General features: G+C 37.2%; 1 protein-coding gene across 1 annotated transcript; it reads right to left on the bottom strand.

Annotated features, from left to right (window-relative positions):
* Positions 1-2,964: 2,964 nt before the first annotated feature.
* On the bottom strand, positions 2,965-18,300 carry LOC145953148 (uncharacterized). Its single transcript, XM_083066849.1, has 3 exons — positions 17,442-18,300; positions 6,583-8,538; positions 2,965-3,176 (listed from the first exon to the last, which is right to left on the bottom strand). Exon 2 carries the CDS (start codon positions 7,625-7,627, stop codon positions 6,602-6,604), a length of 1,026 nt encoding a protein of 341 aa, XP_082922975.1. The 5' UTR covers positions 7,628-8,538; positions 17,442-18,300; the 3' UTR covers positions 2,965-3,176; positions 6,583-6,601.
* Positions 18,301-18,822: the final 522 nt, after the last annotated feature.

Genomic DNA, 18,822 nt, shown 5'->3' with positions numbered 1-18,822 from the left:
TTTTCTGCAAAAAAGAACTCAATCTCATTCAACTTCTCTAACAGTCACTTATTTTTGAAAATAATTTAAAATATAGTGCAACAAATTAAATACTATTTTTTATGCGAGATTCAATCTCATGCAACTTCTCTAACTGTTACTTTTTTCGAAAATAATTTAAAACAAAAAGAATAATAATATTATTTTCTATAATTTTTTTTTCTGAATTCTATTATTTTATAAACAAAAGAAAACATATTTAATGTTTTAAAAATGCAAAACAAATTTAATGTTTAACATATTTTTATAAATCATTATATTTATATAAATTAATAAAAAAAGAAATATATTTAATGTTGTAAAAATATAAATCTGATGATGATTTAAATTATACAATCGGAAAAACATAAAATTTTAGAGTTTTGAACGGAAATTTTCACATTGGTCGAACCGAAACATATTCATGTTGAAGACAAACTTTTATCCCAAGGAATATATTCCACTTTTAAGAACTTTTCTTCTTTTGCAGCCAAACTTTTTCTGCGAGATAAATTATTTTCAAAGTGGATTTGTGGCGGCATTTTTGTACTATAAATAACTTTGGTGATACAACTATATATTTTGGAGTCCTTGAATAAAATGAATAGGACATTAAGTATACTCATTATTGGAGATTAATGAAAAAGTTGGGTGCAGGTTAATGCAACAGACTATAAGAAAGAAAAAAGTGCAAGAAAATAAAATTAAATGTCAAGAAAAATTAAGAAAGAAACAAAGTATTGGAGTGTGAACAGCATGAAGAGAGAACAAAGATAAACAAACAAAGAAGAAAATAAAAAATGTGTGACGAGGAAAATAATAGGTTAAAAACAAACAACGTATGAAGAAAGAAAGCATTGAAATTGTTGAAAAAAATTAAACATAATATTTGGTTTCTTACATAAATACATTCATAAAACATGTATATTCAAGTCAAGTAAGATTGACATGCTTTTTATATCATAGGTAAAAAAATGTGTTATAGAAGTAATATGTGCGCGATTGAAAATATAATCAGAGTCTTCTAAAGATATATAAGAAAAATAATTAGAAAATATTTAAACATAATAAAAAAAATGAAATAATAATTTAAAAAAGATAAATAACATTTTTAATTTTTAAATAAAAAGCTTTTTCCCCAAAGATGATGTATATCAATTCACTCTATTTATTCATATTTGCTTGCACATTAAATTATTGAGCTTAAATAGTAAACATTATTATTTTAAACATGCTTAGTGTTTTTATTCTCTCTGAATGAAAGAGAATTCTTTCTAATTTTATTATTATTATCTTACTAAATCTAATTATGTTATTTTAAACACGTTTAATTATATTTAATATTTTTTTAAAGAAATATAAAAATTTTCTCTCAACTTTTAATTTAAATGTTTATAACTATATATATTTTTATATGTACAACAAATACACTTTATAATTTTCACATTTTAAAACATTAACAAAATACAAAATACTTTTTTCCATTGATAATATATAACTAAAATATTAATTAACATTATAAATATTCACTTCATTACCTAAAATTTTAGGTTGGTCACGGGTTACACGCACTGGTAACTATATATTTTAGAGTCCTTTATGAAAATGAATAGGACATTAAGTATACTCATTATTGAAAATTAATGAAAAAGTTGGGCATAGGTGAATGCAAGAGGCAATAGGTGCTTTCTTGATGGCAACGTCAAGGAGAATATGCTTCAGATGGGATGTATACAGAGAGAGATGATGCAACAACTTATAAACAAGCATCCATGAAGAGATTAACACCAACAGGCAACAGTTGGAAACTTGGAATAATTGCCTTGCAAGCAAGAGTTTTGACAAAAAGAGCATTATTTTTCGTACAAAACTGGATATACCCTTATGTGGTCACAACTCATGAACCGGTTTGTATAATTTGCAGTGTAGTTTTTTTTTTTCACCAAAAATATCTCGAGACATAGTTAGAGAATAATTTTTTGTAGACAAAATTTATCGAATAAATTGTATATAATTTAATAAGGTATTTTTTTTATATCCCCTTGTCAAAAACTAAACCCTTAATTCCATGTCTAAATAATTTAATTATTGATTAATTATGTTGAATCTAATTATTTTAGTATATAATATTATGACTTTATTTCTAAACAATATATGATCTTTAACATATCTTTCACGTTGAAATTTGGATATTTCAAATATAAAATTTGAAAAATTGAACATTTGCATGTGATTTAATAACAATTTAATAATGAATGACACGATAGATCTAATAATAATTAATAATCATTAGAATGTAGTTCTAATATCATCTTAAAATATAAGTTATAGACCTAGTTCAATCTTACAAAATTGATTTTCAATGACTCGTCACAATCCTACATCTAACGGAATTAATTACTAGCAGCGAAAAACAATTAGAATACCTAGGATTTTAGTATTCACATCACTTAGATACAAGTACCATACTATATATAAGTGTAATATAATTAGGAAAATAAAACATCTTTACACACACATTTGACGTCATTCAAATTATGTTCGATGTGTCTAAATTAGAAACTATTGTTTCTCCTCATGTCCAACACCACTAATCTTGTGTCCAACATATTTGAGCCACGTTCAGCGTGACAATGAGTTATGTACTTGTAGATTCACAAATTGCCTCATAACACTTAAAATACAAGAAAAATCCAACATGCATTGCAACCATTTGTACATACACATCATTAGCAACACAAATCTACTCAAAATGACAACATGCAACAATCATTAAGATCAAAACATGCATTTCACCCCAACATAACACAACAACACCAAAACCTTCAACATGCACCGTATACACTCCATCATAGAATTTGTGACACCCTTACTACCCCAACACATATATAAAAAAAAATTTATAATACATTTAAGAAGGTTAAATTTTCTAAGTTGGTAAAAGGGTTTACATAAAAATTCGACAATCACATTAATAGAGATATAAAACATAAAACACAAGAGTTTTACAAAATTGTTTTCAAAACAATATTACAGTGCCAAATACACATAAATATTTCATCCTAGAAATCCTCTGCCCCGATGTCACACTATCAGAGCATTCCCAGAATTTTAATTGTTGGCATCCTAGAAGCCACTCGTAGCTGGATCTTCTTCTCCTAAAATATTGACAGTTTATACGGTGAGAAAAGAAAATATCTATATGCAAAGTACATACAAACACATCACAATATAATCTCATAATAACTCATTATTTAATAAAATATTCATAAGCATTTATCTATATATATATATATATATATATATATGTGTGTGTGTGTATCATAATTTATCAACCATTCATCATATTCACATCTCAATTCACAATTACATCAATCCATCACAATCCACTTGAACATTACGATTCATTCATAATCCACACAAATTTCACTATGTCAAGGTCACGCTACCCTTTTTCCAACCTAGGGCCGTGCTCACCCCTGACATAACACTGTGCCAAGGTCACGCTACCCTTTTTAGTAGCCTAGGGCCGTGCTCACCCCTGACATAATACTGTGCCAAGGTCACGCTACCCATCAGCTTAGGGTCGTGCTCACCCCTGGTCATCAGTACCATAATCACATCTCATTCACATCTCAATCACATTCCACACTTCTCATTTCATAACTCAAATTCACATCACGTACATAATTCCACATCACATACACATCACATACACAACAGATAAGCCCAACAAAATGAGGGTTTACACACCCCTCAAGCAATTCACATCAAGATCATTCATTCTTAACGAGTAATATAGCAATAATATTCATAAATTATAATAATCAATAAGATAATCAATTTAATATAACAGTGAAACTCATAATTATTCCAAATTCTAGTTCACAGCACTTATGATTTCTTCTTTCTTCCCAGATCATTATTCCTACAATTTGGCATATCTATAGACCTCAACACATAATTTCAATAGAACTAATGATTCTTCAAATAAAATAATTATAAAATCATAATCCTAAGAAATTCTTCCTCTACCCAATTCCCTCATGTACTCTACATATAAATAATCCCCTTTTCCCCCGTACCTGGATGAATAGTAACTTGAGCAGAACCTCCTCTTCTTTTTCCTTAAACGGTAGTCAAAATTCGGGCAGAACTTTCTCTCCTTAAATCGGGACCGGAACTAGGGTAGAACCTCCACCCCCTAAGCTCCTTCCATCAACAGCAGGAAGTAGAGAGAGAAAGAAAAGAGAGAAGGGAGAGAAGATGAGAGGTGTGAGGATTTGAGAGGGAGGAGGGGCCTTTTATAGGCATTTTCGCGGACCTATCCGGAACGGCCGTTCCGAAAAGTGGAACGCCCGTTCTGGACCCTTCAAATCTACGCAAAATTTTCAACTGGAACGGCCCGTTCTGAAATCAGAACGGCCCGTTCCAAAACCCAGCAGAACGCCCCGTTCTCCTTCTGGAACGGCCCGTTCTGCAAGGAGAACGCCCCGTTCTCCTTCTGGAACGGCCCGTTCTGCAAGGAGAACGCCCCGTTCTCCTTTGGAGAACGGCCCGTTCTGGGCCCGTTCTGGACGTCCCAAAAATACACAATTTTATCATTTGGAACGGCCCGTTCCACATTTAGAACGGCCCGTTCCAGAAACCAAAAATACCCCAAAAACTTCAACAAAATTACGAGAATGCCATTAAAAATTACGAAAATGCCATTAATAATAAGTTTACAAAAATACCCTTATTCCTTTATTAAAATTACGAAAATACCATTACTAATTACGAAAATGCCATTAATACAAAAATACTCTTTATAATAAAAATTGGGGTGTTACAATTCTTCCCTCCTTTTAGAAATTTCGTCCTCGAAATTTTTGCAATGGTAAATTCTTCGCTTCTTACTTCTAATTCTTATGCAACCTCACTACCTACAACTCTATTCATTTTACCAAGGAAATCTAAGGGTAAGACAAGTAAATTTTAAGGAATCTAAATTAATCTCTTAAATGTCTCAAACAAACCTATAATTAAGGTCTATCCATTCACCATCTTACTTCCAAAATGAGACGTCTAATTGCTACAAAATTTGTAAAGATTTCATGTATACTAAACACGAGTATATGATTTCTTTTCTCTTCACCTTAGGTCACTACACTTCCGCTGCGCAACTCTGATACATCTTAGTAGTTCGTAAATATATTTCAAGAACACTCGTATGTCTTTACTCTAAAATCATCTTTCTTAATTCAAGGTTACTAAACACCCAAATTGGTTCTTGCTCCTCAAAACAACATTGATTTCTACTCAAAATTGGTTATCTATACTTCTACCAATCTTCTCCACTTGGTTCTAAGAAAAGATCTGACTCCTAAGCTTCCCTAATCTCATCCATTAATTCACTAGTTACTTTCAGCATAATCCATTCAATGCTTCTAAGGGTAATCTCACTCATCTAGCATAAGTCTCTAAATTCTTCAATCAAATCCAACCCTTAAATCATCAAAATGATATATCAGAGGTCATCATAATCGAGGTATCTGCTACAATATTGGTTTTACTTCTATGGTTATCTCTAAAGATCAAGTACCTAAGTGTAAGTTCACTAGGTATACGTATCAGATCACTAATTTCACCACTCCATCTACACCCAAGTCAAATTCTTATCCATCACCTTATCCTATAATCTCATATCTTGTTATCAAATGAATCAACTAATTATGCTTCTCCAATTTCTTTCAACGATCCACTTAGTATTCGAGTCATACCTAGTTTTACACTATTAAGAGTAATCTCATAAGTCAAACTTAAATCCTTAATTTGAATCTCTAATCATAAATATAAAGATTTCCTACTCAAAATATCGGTTACCACAATGACTTTTCTCAAATAACAACTAAATTTGAAATATTAGTCCTCTTAGAAGTTTAAACTTAACTTAACTCTTTCAGTCAACAAATAATTAAAGCCCTATCGATCAATAAATACCTCACGCTTAGAATTATATAGGCAATGTCTCTAAATATTACACCTGTAAACTTAAGTCATAAGGTAATCTCCATGATGAGTTTTTAATTGTCTAGAATCACAAGCCACTATCTTTCTTGCATCAACACTCCACTCAAACCTATTTTAGAAGCATTACAATAAACCACAAAAGTCAAGCAATACTAAAACAGGTGTACTAGTCAACTTTTCCCGAAAAACTATCTTACTATCCCATACAAACACAACTCTTTTAGTAGTCAAACTTGTCAATGTAATGCTAACTTGGAGAATCCCTCTATGAACTTTCTACAGTATCCAGCCAATCCAAGGAAGCTCCTAATCTCACTAGCTGACTTAGAGGCAAACAAATTTAGTCAACTATGAATTCTCTATCATCAATAGTCAAGGGACACTTTGGACAGATATCAGAAGTGATCACTGAACCACTAGTGGGTGTCTCTACTAGTAGTTCAAAAGACAAGGAAAAAAAAATAGGTAATTTAGACATACACGTGATATAAAAGAGTGAGTCGCACCAGTCATATAAAACAATTAGAGGGGTTCCATTGATGAAACACATACCCTGGATGAAATCTTTGGATTAAGTAGCTTCAACACCACTCAAGGCAAATACTCTTCCTGTGGCTCTAGGCTTGCTAGCGCTCCCTTCAACCTCTGTTGTTTCTTTCTTATTCTTGGGGCACTCCCGAGCTTTGTGTCCCTTCTCGTAACAGTTGTAACATGTTATCACTCTTGGTACCCAACACTCATATGCCTTATGACCTGTCTTCCCACAGTTGAAGCAATTATCGCGTGGAACAGAACCCTCACTCCCCCCTTTTGATGTTTGTCCAACCATTGGAGATTGACTCTTTCGTTGCATCGAATCTTGATTATTCACCTTAGAACTTGAATTCCCAGTAGACTTGGTGTAAGGTTTACTTTTACCTAAAGCACTAGAATTTATGGTACGCATAGGACCTCCAGCTCCCTTGTAATAGTCAGCACGTGCACGATTGTCACGGTCATAAATTCTACTCTTGTTGACAAGAGTCGGGTAGTGATAAATTTCTTGATAATTGATTGCTGTTTTTATCTCAGGGCGAAGGCCATTCACGAACTTAATACACTTAGCCCTTTCGCCATCCTCACCATGGTAATGAGTACAGTAGCGAACCAAGGCATCAAATTTTGCAGCATACTCTGCCACTGTGTCATTCCCTTGCTTTAGTTCAAGAAATTCAACTTCCTTCTGGCTTCTTACATCATCCGGGAAATACTTCTCAAGAAAAACCCTCTTGAAGTTGTCCCAATTCAATTGCATTTCTGCATCAATCATCCTTTGAAGTGCTCCTTCCCACCAAAAATGGGCATCAGCAGTCAACATGAAGGTAGCCAACCTCACTTTCTGAGTGAAAGGACACTCCATGGCATTGAAAATCTTTTCGATTTCCATTAGCCAATTCATCGCAACATCTGGGTCATATCCTCCTTGGAAAGTAGGTGGATTATTTCGTTGAAATCGCTCTAACCAATTAGGAGCGATTTCAGTCCTATGGTTGTTACTTACAGCTTGTGCTAATGCTTGAAGAGCATCAGCAATTGCACGGTCATTCCTACCAGCCATAATCTAAGAAAATAGTACACAATCAAATAAACAACAGACATAAGGAATTATCATACTAGCATTAGTGTACTAACATTTCACAAAATACCTTAACCATTCCAAACTCATTTTTTTTTTTTTTTTCCACCTTAAACTCATATTCAAGCTTTCCAAAACAGTTCACAAAGGACTTAGAATAAAATTTACATACTACCTAAACCATAAAGTTAACATGCAAGCACCAATACTCAAGGAACATTCCAATCTCTCATCAAAATATCAAAATTCCAATTCTCAAATACAACCACCTTTGATTCAATTGCTTACTACTATAGATTCCTAAATTCCATTAACCGTAAACTCTTAAATCATCCAAATTTAATGTCTTTTTACGTAAAAAGTATCAAACAAATAAGAAATTATGAAAAGATCAATCAAAAATAGCATCATCAAATTATATCATGTCTATCAGACAAATCTTGAGAATACAATGCACACAAACAAATAAATAAGAACATAATTAATCATCTCATTAGCACATCAATCAACTCATCACATTATTAATCTACCAAACAAGCATAGTAGACTCATAACTCACGGTCGATTAGATCGACCTGCTCTGATACCACTAAATGTGACACCCTTACTACCCCAACACATATATAAAAAAAAATTTATAATACATTTAAGAAGGTTAAATTTTCTAAGTTGGTAAAAGGGTTTACATAAAAATTCGACAATCACATTAATAGAGATATAAAACATAAAACACAAGAGTTTTACAAAATTGTTTTCAAAACAATATTACAGTGCCAAATACACATAAATATTTCATCCTAGAAATCCTCTGCCCCGATGTCACACTATCAGAGCATTCCCAGAATTTTAATTGTTGGCATCCTAGAAGCCACTCGTAGCTGGATCTTCTTCTCCTAAAATATTCACAGTTTATACGGTGAGAAAAGAAAATATCTATATGCAAAGTACATACAAACACATCACAATATAATCTCATAATAACTCATTATTTAATAAAATATTCATAAGCATTTATCTATATATATATATATATATATATATATATATATATATGTGTGTGTGTATCATAATTTATCAACCATTCATCATATTCACATCTCAATTCACAATTACATCAATCCATCACAATCCACTTGAACATTACGATTCATTCATAATCCACACAAATTTCACTATGTCAAGGTCACGCTACCCTTTTTCCAACCTAGGGCCGTGCTCACCCCTGACATAACACTGTGCCAAGGTCACGCTACCCTTTTTAGTAGCCTAGGGCCGTGCTCACCCCTGACATAATACTGTGCCAAGGTCACGCTACCCATTGTCGCCACCGGCCCGAAACGGGCTTTCGGCATTCGCGAAGGATGGTTGGACTCGTTTTATTTTAAAATATAGATTGCTAGAATGACTTATTCTCAAACTGAGACCTCGTCAAACGAGCAATTTTATTAAAAGGCTCACTAATCCATATTAATCCCAAGCGGGACCCTCCATGGATTAGTGGTTTTCATAAGAGGAGGGTTCGTGGAGTCGCCACCAATGTTTTACTCAAAACATTGGAAAAAGGGATAAGGCAATTGATTTAAAAATCAACTTTGGCCACTACAACCAGAGTTGGGTAAGGGAGTCGGTTACGCGTGGGGAAGGTGTTAGCACCCCACAGCGCCCCTTTCGGGTTCCCTATGACAGATTATTTTCTAAAATAACAGCGTAAAATCACTAAATTACCCCTATTTATTCTAAGCAATTATAAATTGACTATCTACATGATGACAGTTTATATATGCACACAGAAAGCAGTAAAAGGAAGGATTGAAGGGAAACCTCTTGAAGCGTGCTTTTTATAAAAAATGAACTGGGAAGCGTTTTGGCGTTCCCTCGCTCTACAAGCCCGCTCCTCGCTCTCCTAGAACAAAATTTTAACTAAGGGAATCAAAAAGATTTCCCCTCGACTAGGTTCGATCCTCAAGCAAAATGGCTCGGGGCTCAAGAACTTCGTCGGATCAACTCTCCGAGTGATTTCTAGGGCAGAACACTGCTCAAAAACTCCAGAATACTCAAGGAGAGGGTTGAAACTATGTTCCAAAGTGTGGAATGACGTCCAATTGACGTCATATTTATAGGGAATAGGCGCAGTACGGCCTACAGGGCCAATACGGCCGTATTGAAATTTTTGAACTTCAATACGGTCGTATTGGGGTTCAATACGGTCGTATTGAAAGTCAGAAATTTCAATACGCCCGTATTGAGTTCGCAGCGGTCGTATTGAAGTGTCAATACGGTCGTACTGACTTCAGTATGGCCGTATTGAAGCTTCAATACGGCCGTATTGAGTTCAGTACGGCCGTATTGGGCTTTTTCCCTCCACTTCTTTATTTTGAGCTATTCTAAGACCTCTGGACCTACAGAGAACCCTCCTAGGGCCTTCGAGGAGTCCTTCTGGCTGATTATCCTTCAGTCTTCGAGAGTCTTCAAGCTTTATTTCCGGCCCGGACAATTTTAGGGGTCTACAGCTGCCCCCCCTTTACTTAGTCGGACGGCCTTTTGGTGTATCGGCTGACAAGTAAAGGAGTTGACCCAATTGTCCGGGTATTGTGCCGACCTTCTGACTTGTAGCGTCTTCCGGTGGAAAAATGTCGAGTAGCCTCTCCAGGTGGGTGCATACCTCGGCGCTTCTGACATCCTCGGTAGCTGAGTTTACCTTCTCCAAGGTCAACTTCACTCGACACCCGAGCCGGAAGTTGGACATCAACGCGCCTCTGATGACGCTGATGGTTGAGTACCGTCTCTCCAGGCTTAGCTTCACTCTTTGTTCGAGCCGGAAGCTAAGTACCTTTGTGACGACGGTGAGCGGTGTGAGTTTCGCCTCTCCAGGCCTTGCTTTGCTTGTTGCCCAAGCTGGAAGCTGTAAGTACCGTCTCTCCAGGCTTAGCTTCACTCTTTGTTCGAGCCGGAAACTAAGTACCTTTGTGATAACGGCGAGCAGTGAGTACCCCTTTTCCAGAGATAGCTTCCCTCATTGCCCGAGCCGGAAGCTGCATACCTCCGTGTTTGTGACGACGGGGTAGCGTGAATATCTCCTTTCCAAGGATTCGTGATGATTTTGTCTCCACAGTCCACGATGCTGCTTCGACGGTTGTTTTTTGATTTTGTGCCACTAAGGGCTGGATAACGCAGGGATCCGTCTAGGGGATGTGCAGTTACTCATAGGTTCTTGTGTCCCAACTTTCCATTGCGTAGTTGGTGCCCACTGGGGAATTTCTGATTCCTTTGGGGTATAGACACAAAGATGCTCTTTCTGATGTGAGCGGTGCCTTATGATTGGCTGACGTCCTTTCGACGTTGGTGGAGTATCCCGGTTATCCTTGTTCGGGTAACTCTTTTTGATTTTCTGATTTTTTGCTGCCTCTGTGTAGGCTGTTATCCGCTGGGGATTTTGGATGTTGATTTTGATTAGCCTCTTCTGTTAGGCGTATCAGCTTGACGTTCAATGATTGGCTGAGAGCCAGATTCCACTTGGGGAATGATTATTGATTTTTATTTTCTTCTCCTTCTGCAGGGATGCCTCTTGAGTAGGCGACTGGGGATTTGGGGATCTTATGTATCCCAGAGTATTATTTAGGAAGCCTCTACAGGCTTAGCCTCACTCGACACTTGAGTTGGAGAGCTACCTTCACTGAGGAAGTTTAAGTCCTTTGACTTGGATATTCTGCTTGGGTGATCGTACTTCCATTGGGAATGTCGTCGATCTTGTTTTGATAGCTCTTGCTGGGGATTTTGAGTCCAAGAGCGTGAGTTGAGGTTTCTCTGGGGAGTATTATTTCTGCGAGCCTCTCCAGGCTCAGTTATTTTTGAGAGAGTATTATTTCGGCGAGCCTCTCCAGGCTCAGTTATTTTGAGAGTATTCTTTCGGCAAGCCTCTCCAGGCTCAATTATTCTGTATGATGCTGCTTGTTGGATTTTCTGTATTTTTGCCTTTTTCATTTTCGGCTTTTTCTATGTTTTGCCTTTTTATTGGTTACGGCTTTTTTTTCGTTTTTGCCTTTTCTTTATTGGTTTTGGCTTTTTCTGTATAGAAATGTCTCAGTTATTATGAGAGAGTATTATTTCGGCGAGCCTCTCCAGGCTCAATTATTTTGAGAGTATTATTTTGGCGAGCCTCTCCAGGCTCAGTTATTCTTAAAGAGTATTATTTCGGCAAGCCTCTCCAGGCTCAGTTATTTTGAGAGTATTATTTCGGCGAGCCTCTCCAGGCTCAGTTATTTTGAGAGTATTATTTCGGCGAGCCTCTCCAGGCTCAGTTATTTTGAGAGTATTATTTCGGCGAGCCTCTCCAGGCTCAGTTATTCTATGGGAGTATTGTTTCGGCAAGCCTCTCCAGGCTCAGTTATTCTGAGAGTATTCTTTCGGCAAGCCTCTCCAGGCTCAGTTATTCTGTATGACGCTGTTGATTTTCTGAATCTTTGCATTTTGTTTGCTGCTGTCATACACAAGCAATTTTTCTATTTTTTCTATTTTATGTAGTTGCCTCATGACGAGGTCTTTGAAAATTTCTTTATGGCCAATACGGCCGCATCCATTTCAGTACGCCCGTATTGAGTTGAAATTTTGTTCATAACCCTGATTTTAGTACGGGTGTACTGAACATGGTACAGGCGCATTGTTTTTTCTGAAATTTATATTATTTATATATTTTTTTTGTTTTTTCAATAAACAGAGAATAAGTGATCTTCCAGTACACCTATCAACTGTATGCATGTATGCAGTATGATGCACCTAATTCTATTTGATTCTTTTTTCAAAAGAATTAACCGATGCGTTTTTGTGTTTGGATTTTGCCATTCCTCCAGACGGACTGTGCGCTGCCGACTTCTGTAACCGAGGAATGATGCGTATTATATTTGAGATTTGGTGTCATCAACCAAATGATCCTTCCCTTTCTTTAGAAGATGTGTCAACCCTCCTATTGACCACTATATCTCCATGTTTCCACTAGATTATTCAAAAATCGTTGGGACAAGAGAGAAAAGAAGGAAAGGATATATTTTCAAAAGTTTGTGTTTTAGAGGGGATTATTTTATTTTTGAAAAATTGTTTTTGTAAGCATGGATGGCCAAGGTAGGCTTATTGTGTTTAGGTTTGTTTGTTTAAACACTTATGAGGTTAAGCACATCTTTGTTATTAATGATTGTGCTTTGACAACTTGGATAGCTTTTCTTGAGCCCCTTTGTTGAATTCAATTGATGGTACCATCATGGATTTATTTTGTTTTTCTTTTTTGACGGCTCTTACTTTTGCCTAAAACACCCATTTGTGGTGTCTTAGCGGGCTTTTGTTTTTATTCATTATTTTGTAACCCTAATTTTTGCCTAGGTCACCCTTTTGTGGGATTCCTAGCGGGTCTTTTGGTCTTATTTTGTAACCCTAACTTTTGCCTAGGTAACCCTTTTGTGGGATTCCTAGCGGGTCTTTTGCTCTTTAGGATTTCTTTATCCATGATGGCACTTATTGAGGCCAAGAAAAGGTGCTCCAAGTTGACACACACACTTCCACATAAAAATGATGTGGGTTTATTATTATTAAGATGATTTTAACCTCATTCATGTTTATTCAAACAGGGTTAAAATAATGTGGTCTAGAATTTTATTGCAAGCGAGAAAAGAAGCAATAAAGAATTAATGAAGAATGATTTTATTATAATCATAATGGAAACATGTGCCCTATCGAGGCTCGGGGGTCGGGCTGTCCCCGAGGAGTGATCTCTAATAGTCACTGAGTCTATACATCCCTATCGGAAGGAGAAAAACATTTGACGACGACGACCGGCCTTGACGCTTGTGAACCGGCCTTCCTAAAGATCTGGCTTAAAGAACGTCGAGAAGGATCTTGATTCCTCTTCGTTCTTTGATCTTTAACAGGGTTGTATCCTAACCCTTGTTTCCCCGGATTGTCCTTGATAATGGGTAGCTCCGGGATTCCTTGGGAGTCCTTGCCTAATCCTTGTCCTGGCAAGTATCCGTTCTTGGTGAGCATGGAGGCTACCTTCTTCATTTCTCGGGGAAACGTTTCGACATTGGCGATTTCCAATGCTTGGAAGGCGGTTTCTAAAGCTTCCTCTGCTGCATCCACATAAAGTATGTTGGATGGCTTGCTGATGAGTATGTCATTTTTAGCTTGTTCGGTCACCAGTTTGTCACCCACTATGAACTTGACTTTCTGGTGGAGCGTAGAAGGAATAGCTTTCGCATCATGAATCCAAGGTCGGCCGAGGAGACAGCTGTATGCGGGAGTGATATCCATCACTTGAAATTCGACGTTGAAGATAGTGGGTCCAATTTGGATTGGAAGATTGATTTCTCCCACTACTTCTCTTTTAGAACCGTCGAAAGCTCGAACGATCATGTTGCTCGGGCGCGTTTGGACTCCCTTGATTGCCAATTGCTTGAGCGTTCTTTTTGGCATCACTTTCAAGGAAGATCCATTACCTACCAAGACTTTAACGATGTGCTACTCCTTGCACTTTGTAGAGATGTGCAAGGGCTTGTTGTGGTTTGATCCCTCGGCGGGGATTTCTTCATCGATGAAGGTGAGGTGATCATTAGCCTTGATGTGACTAACAATCCCCTCAAACTCGTCTTGGGAGATAGTGTGCGACACGTATGCCTCGTTCAAGACTTTCGACAGAGCTTGCCGATGCGGTTCAGAACTTAGGATCAACGACAACAGCGTAATCTTTGCTGGCGTCCTATGAAGTTGATCCACGATGGAGTACTCGCTCTGTCGGATAAACTTTAACAGCTCGTCAGTCTCCTCCTCGGATTCTTTTTCCTCGGTTTTATCTTTTCCTTTTTCTTTATTCTTGGGAGCTTTATCATGAAGATCTTTGGGAGTGTAGATCCTGCCACTCCTAGTCATGCCCCCAAGTCCAGCGATATTGGAGATATCACTGTCGGCAGAAGAGTGGATGTCGTATATCCACGGCACAGCCTTATTTGATTCGTAAGGGAAAGGTCTTGGAGCGGTGATCCTTAATGGTGTCGGACCTTCCCCTTTATTCGTCTTGATTACCAACAACGGAGTTGATGTGCGCTTGCTTGGCGCGGTTGTTGGTTTACACTTGATGACGAACGGCGTGCGATCCATTTTTGAAAATACGCATCGATTTAATCCTTTCTTTTTATTTATGTTTATTACTGAATTACTAGGAGGGATGTATGAAATGAATGATTCCTAGATCCCTCCATGATCTATATGCATGAGATGATGATGTTGAATATGCATGCATTGTGTTTATTGAACTAAGCATTATCATGTTTTTAGGATTTTCCTAAGATGATGCATGATATTGCTTGGTTTGGGTAAATACATATTTTTTCTTTTGAATATTTTGTATCTTTTTTTGTATTTTTTGGGTGAAAAGGGAAACTACCTATATGAATGCAATGAAGGTAGATGTTAACACCATGTACTAGAAGATCCTTATTTCTATTTATTCTTATTTTAATAGAATAGGAATGTTGTTTGTTTAAAGAATGCAAATGTATGCTCATACAATGTCACATAACGAATGCACAAACAATTCACTCATCCACGAACAGTCACGAGCGAATCACGAGGTAGGGGTCTCCTGCAGAAAAGTGCATATTCAAGGAGGATCTAACTGTTCTCACTTGGTCAAAGGCCCCCAAGGTGCCCCCATTATAGGGACCCAATTCCTCTCGTCGTAGGTCGATGGAAAGCTCCAACGCACCGTCGGACTCAAGTTCATGGTTATCACCTTGAGTGATGTTTTCCGACAACGGTCTCATAGGCTCCTATAAACCCATCAACCGGCCGTACTAACATCCACTCCCTATGGATTACCACTCATGCCCCCGGGTATAGAGGGAACTGTTGTGTGCAAAGGTTTGTGTGCAATTTTTATTTCAAACAATTGCGGAAATTTAAACAAACAACAGTTATTTAAAGCCAAATATATAAAGCATGTTATCATACAAGCAAGGGGTAATGAAGTAATTTTAACTATTATTTGTTAAAAATAATCTGTCACTAAATGGGACTGACTCTCGAGGCTTCCCCAGCGGAGTCGCCATCTGTCGCCACCCGGCCCGAAACGGGCTTTCGGCATTCGCGAAGGATGGTTGGACTCGTTTTATTTTAAAATATAGATTGCTAGAATGACTTATTCTCAAACTGAGACCTCGTCAAACGAGCAATTTTATTAAAAGGCTCACTAATCCATATTAATCCCAAGCGGGACCCTCCATGGATTAGTGGTTTTCATAAGAGGAGGGTTCGTGGAGTCGCCACCAATGTTTTACTCAAAACATTGGAAAAAGGGATAAGGCAATTGATTTAAAAATCAACTTTGGCCACTACAACCAGAGTTGGGTAAGGGAGTCGGTTACGCGTGGGGAAGGTGTTAGCACCCCACAGCGCCCCTTTCGGGTTCCCTATGACAGATTATTTTCTAAAATAACAGCGTAAAATCACTAAATTACCCCTATTTATTCTAAGCAATTATAAATTGACTATCTACATGATGACAGTTTATATATGCACACAGAAAGCAGTAAAAGGAAGGATTGAAGGGAAACCTCTTGAAGCGTGCTTTTTATAAAAAATGAACTGGGAAGCGTTTTGGCGTTCCCTCGCTCTACAAGCCCGCTCCTCGCTCTCCTAGAACAAAATTTTAACTAAGGGAATCAAAAAGATTTCCCCTCGACTAGGTTCGATCCTCAAGCAAAATGGCTCGGGGCTCAAGAACTTCGTCGGATCAACTCTCCGAGTGATTTCTAGGGCAGAACACTGCTCAAAAACCCCAGAATACTCAAGGAGAGGGTTGAAACTATGTTCCAAAGTGTGGAATGACGTCCAATTGACGTCATATTTATAGGGAATAGGCGCAGTACGACCTACAGGGCCAATACGGCCGTATTGAAATTTTTGAACTTCAATACGGTCGTATTGGGGTTCAATACGGTCGTATTGAAAGTCAGAAATTTCAATACGCCCGTATTGAGTTCGCAGCGGTCGTATTGAAGTGTCAATACGGTCGTACTGACTTCAGTATGGCCGTATTGAAGCTTCAATACGGCCGTATTGAGTTCAGTACGGCCGTATTGGGCTTTTTCCCTCCACTTCTTTATTTTGAGCTATTCTAAGACCTCTGGACCTACAGAGAACCCTCCTAGGGCCTTCGAGGAGTCCTTCTGGCTGATTATCCTTCAGTCTTCGAGAGTCTTCAAGCTTTATTTCCGGCCCGGACAATTTTAGGGGTCTACACCCATCAGCTTAGGGTCGTGCTCACCCCTGGTCATCAGTACCATAATCACATCTCATTCACATCTCAATCACATTCCACACTTCTCATTTCATAACTCAAATTCACATCACGTACATAATTCCACATCACATACACATCACATACACAACAGATAAGCCCAACAAAATGAGGGTTTACACACCCCTCAAGCAATTCACATCAAGATCATTCATTCTTAACGAGTAATATAGCAATAATATTCATAAATTATAATAATCAATAAGATAATCAATTTAATATAACAGTGAAACTCATAATTATTCCAAATTCTAGTTCACAGCACTTATGATTTCTTCTTTCTTCCCAGATCATTATTCCTACAATTTGGCATATCTATAGACCTCAACACATAATTTCAATAGAACTAATGATTCTTCAAATAAAATAATTATAAAATCATAATCCTAAGAAATTCTTCCTCTACCCAATTCCCTCATGTACTCTACATATAAATAATCCCCTTTTCCCCCGTACCTGGATGAATAGTAACTTGAGCAGAACCTCCTCTTCTTTTTCCTTAAACGGTAGTCAAAATTCGGGCAGAACTTTCTCTCCTTAAATCGGGACCGGAACTAGGGTAGAACCTCCACCCCCTAAGCTCCTTCCATCAACAGCAGGAAGTAGAGAGAGAAAGAAAAGAGAGAAGGGAGAGAAGATGAGAGGTGTGAGGATTTGAGAGGGAGGAGGGGCCTTTTATAGGCATTTTCGCGGACCTATCCGGAACGGCCGTTCCGAAAAGTGGAACGCCCGTTCTGGACCCTTCAAATCTACGCAAAATTTTCAACTGGAACGGCCCGTTCTGAAATCAGAACGGCCCGTTCCAAAACCCAGCAGAACGCCCCGTTCTCCTTCTGGAACGGCCCGTTCTGCAAGGAGAACGCCCCGTTCTCCTTCTGGAACGGCCCGTTCTGCAAGGAGAACGCCCCGTTCTCCTTTGGAGAACGGCCCGTTCTGGGCCCGTTCTGGACGTCCCAAAAATACACAATTTTATCATTTGGAACGGCCCGTTCCACATTTGGAACGGCCCGTTCCAGAAACCAAAAATACCCCAAAAACTTCAACAAAATTACGAGAATGCCATTAAAAATTACGAAAATGCCATTAATAATAAGTTTACAAAAATACCCTTATTCCTTTATTAAAATTACGAAAATACCATTACTAATTACGAAAATGCCATTAATACAAAAATACTCTTTATAATAAAAATTGGGGTGTTACAGAATTCATCAAGATAGTTATGAATTTAAAGAATCTAAAACACATATAACTCAATAAATCAACTATTAATCAATTCTAGTTGTTGTTGCCTCGGATTCAATGAGAATGAGGAAGAAGGAAGAAGAAGAATAAGTCACTCTAAGCTAACCCCAAAAGCTTTATACCAACTTAGATTCTCAACTCCTCAACTTGAATTTCAACTTCTACAATGTCAATTAGTCAACAGGGGAAGAAAAGAAATCTCTCGGTGGAATCAGATCAACGATCAGACTTTGGTGGCCCTAAAACATCTCTCTTTAACTTCTATATGTGAACTTATAAAATCCAATTATTAAAATTTTCCTTATATACCTCAACTATCTTTGAGTCACCTCTCATCTACTTAAGTTACAATAGCAAAACAATAGAAAATAGAACACTTAATTACATATATATCAAATATTCATAATCATGAAAGCATGGTGTTACAAATTTATAAGACAAGAATTATTTTTTATTCATATACAATATTATGACTTTATTTATAAATGATGTGAGATCTCTAATAAATTGATGCAATTTACATAACTTGCATGCAAATTAAATGGATTCGTTCAATGAATTTAATAGATTGACTTAAGTAAAATAAAATAAA

This window comes from Cajanus cajan, chromosome 11 (assembly GCF_000230855.2).
Source record: "Cajanus cajan strain Asha chromosome 11, NIPB_CcT2T_4, whole genome shotgun sequence".
In the NCBI taxonomy this organism is placed as follows: domain Eukaryota; kingdom Viridiplantae; phylum Streptophyta; class Magnoliopsida; order Fabales; family Fabaceae; genus Cajanus; species Cajanus cajan.
The sequence above is the reverse complement of the archived record's forward strand: the minus strand, read 5'-3'. Positions and strand labels throughout refer to the sequence as shown.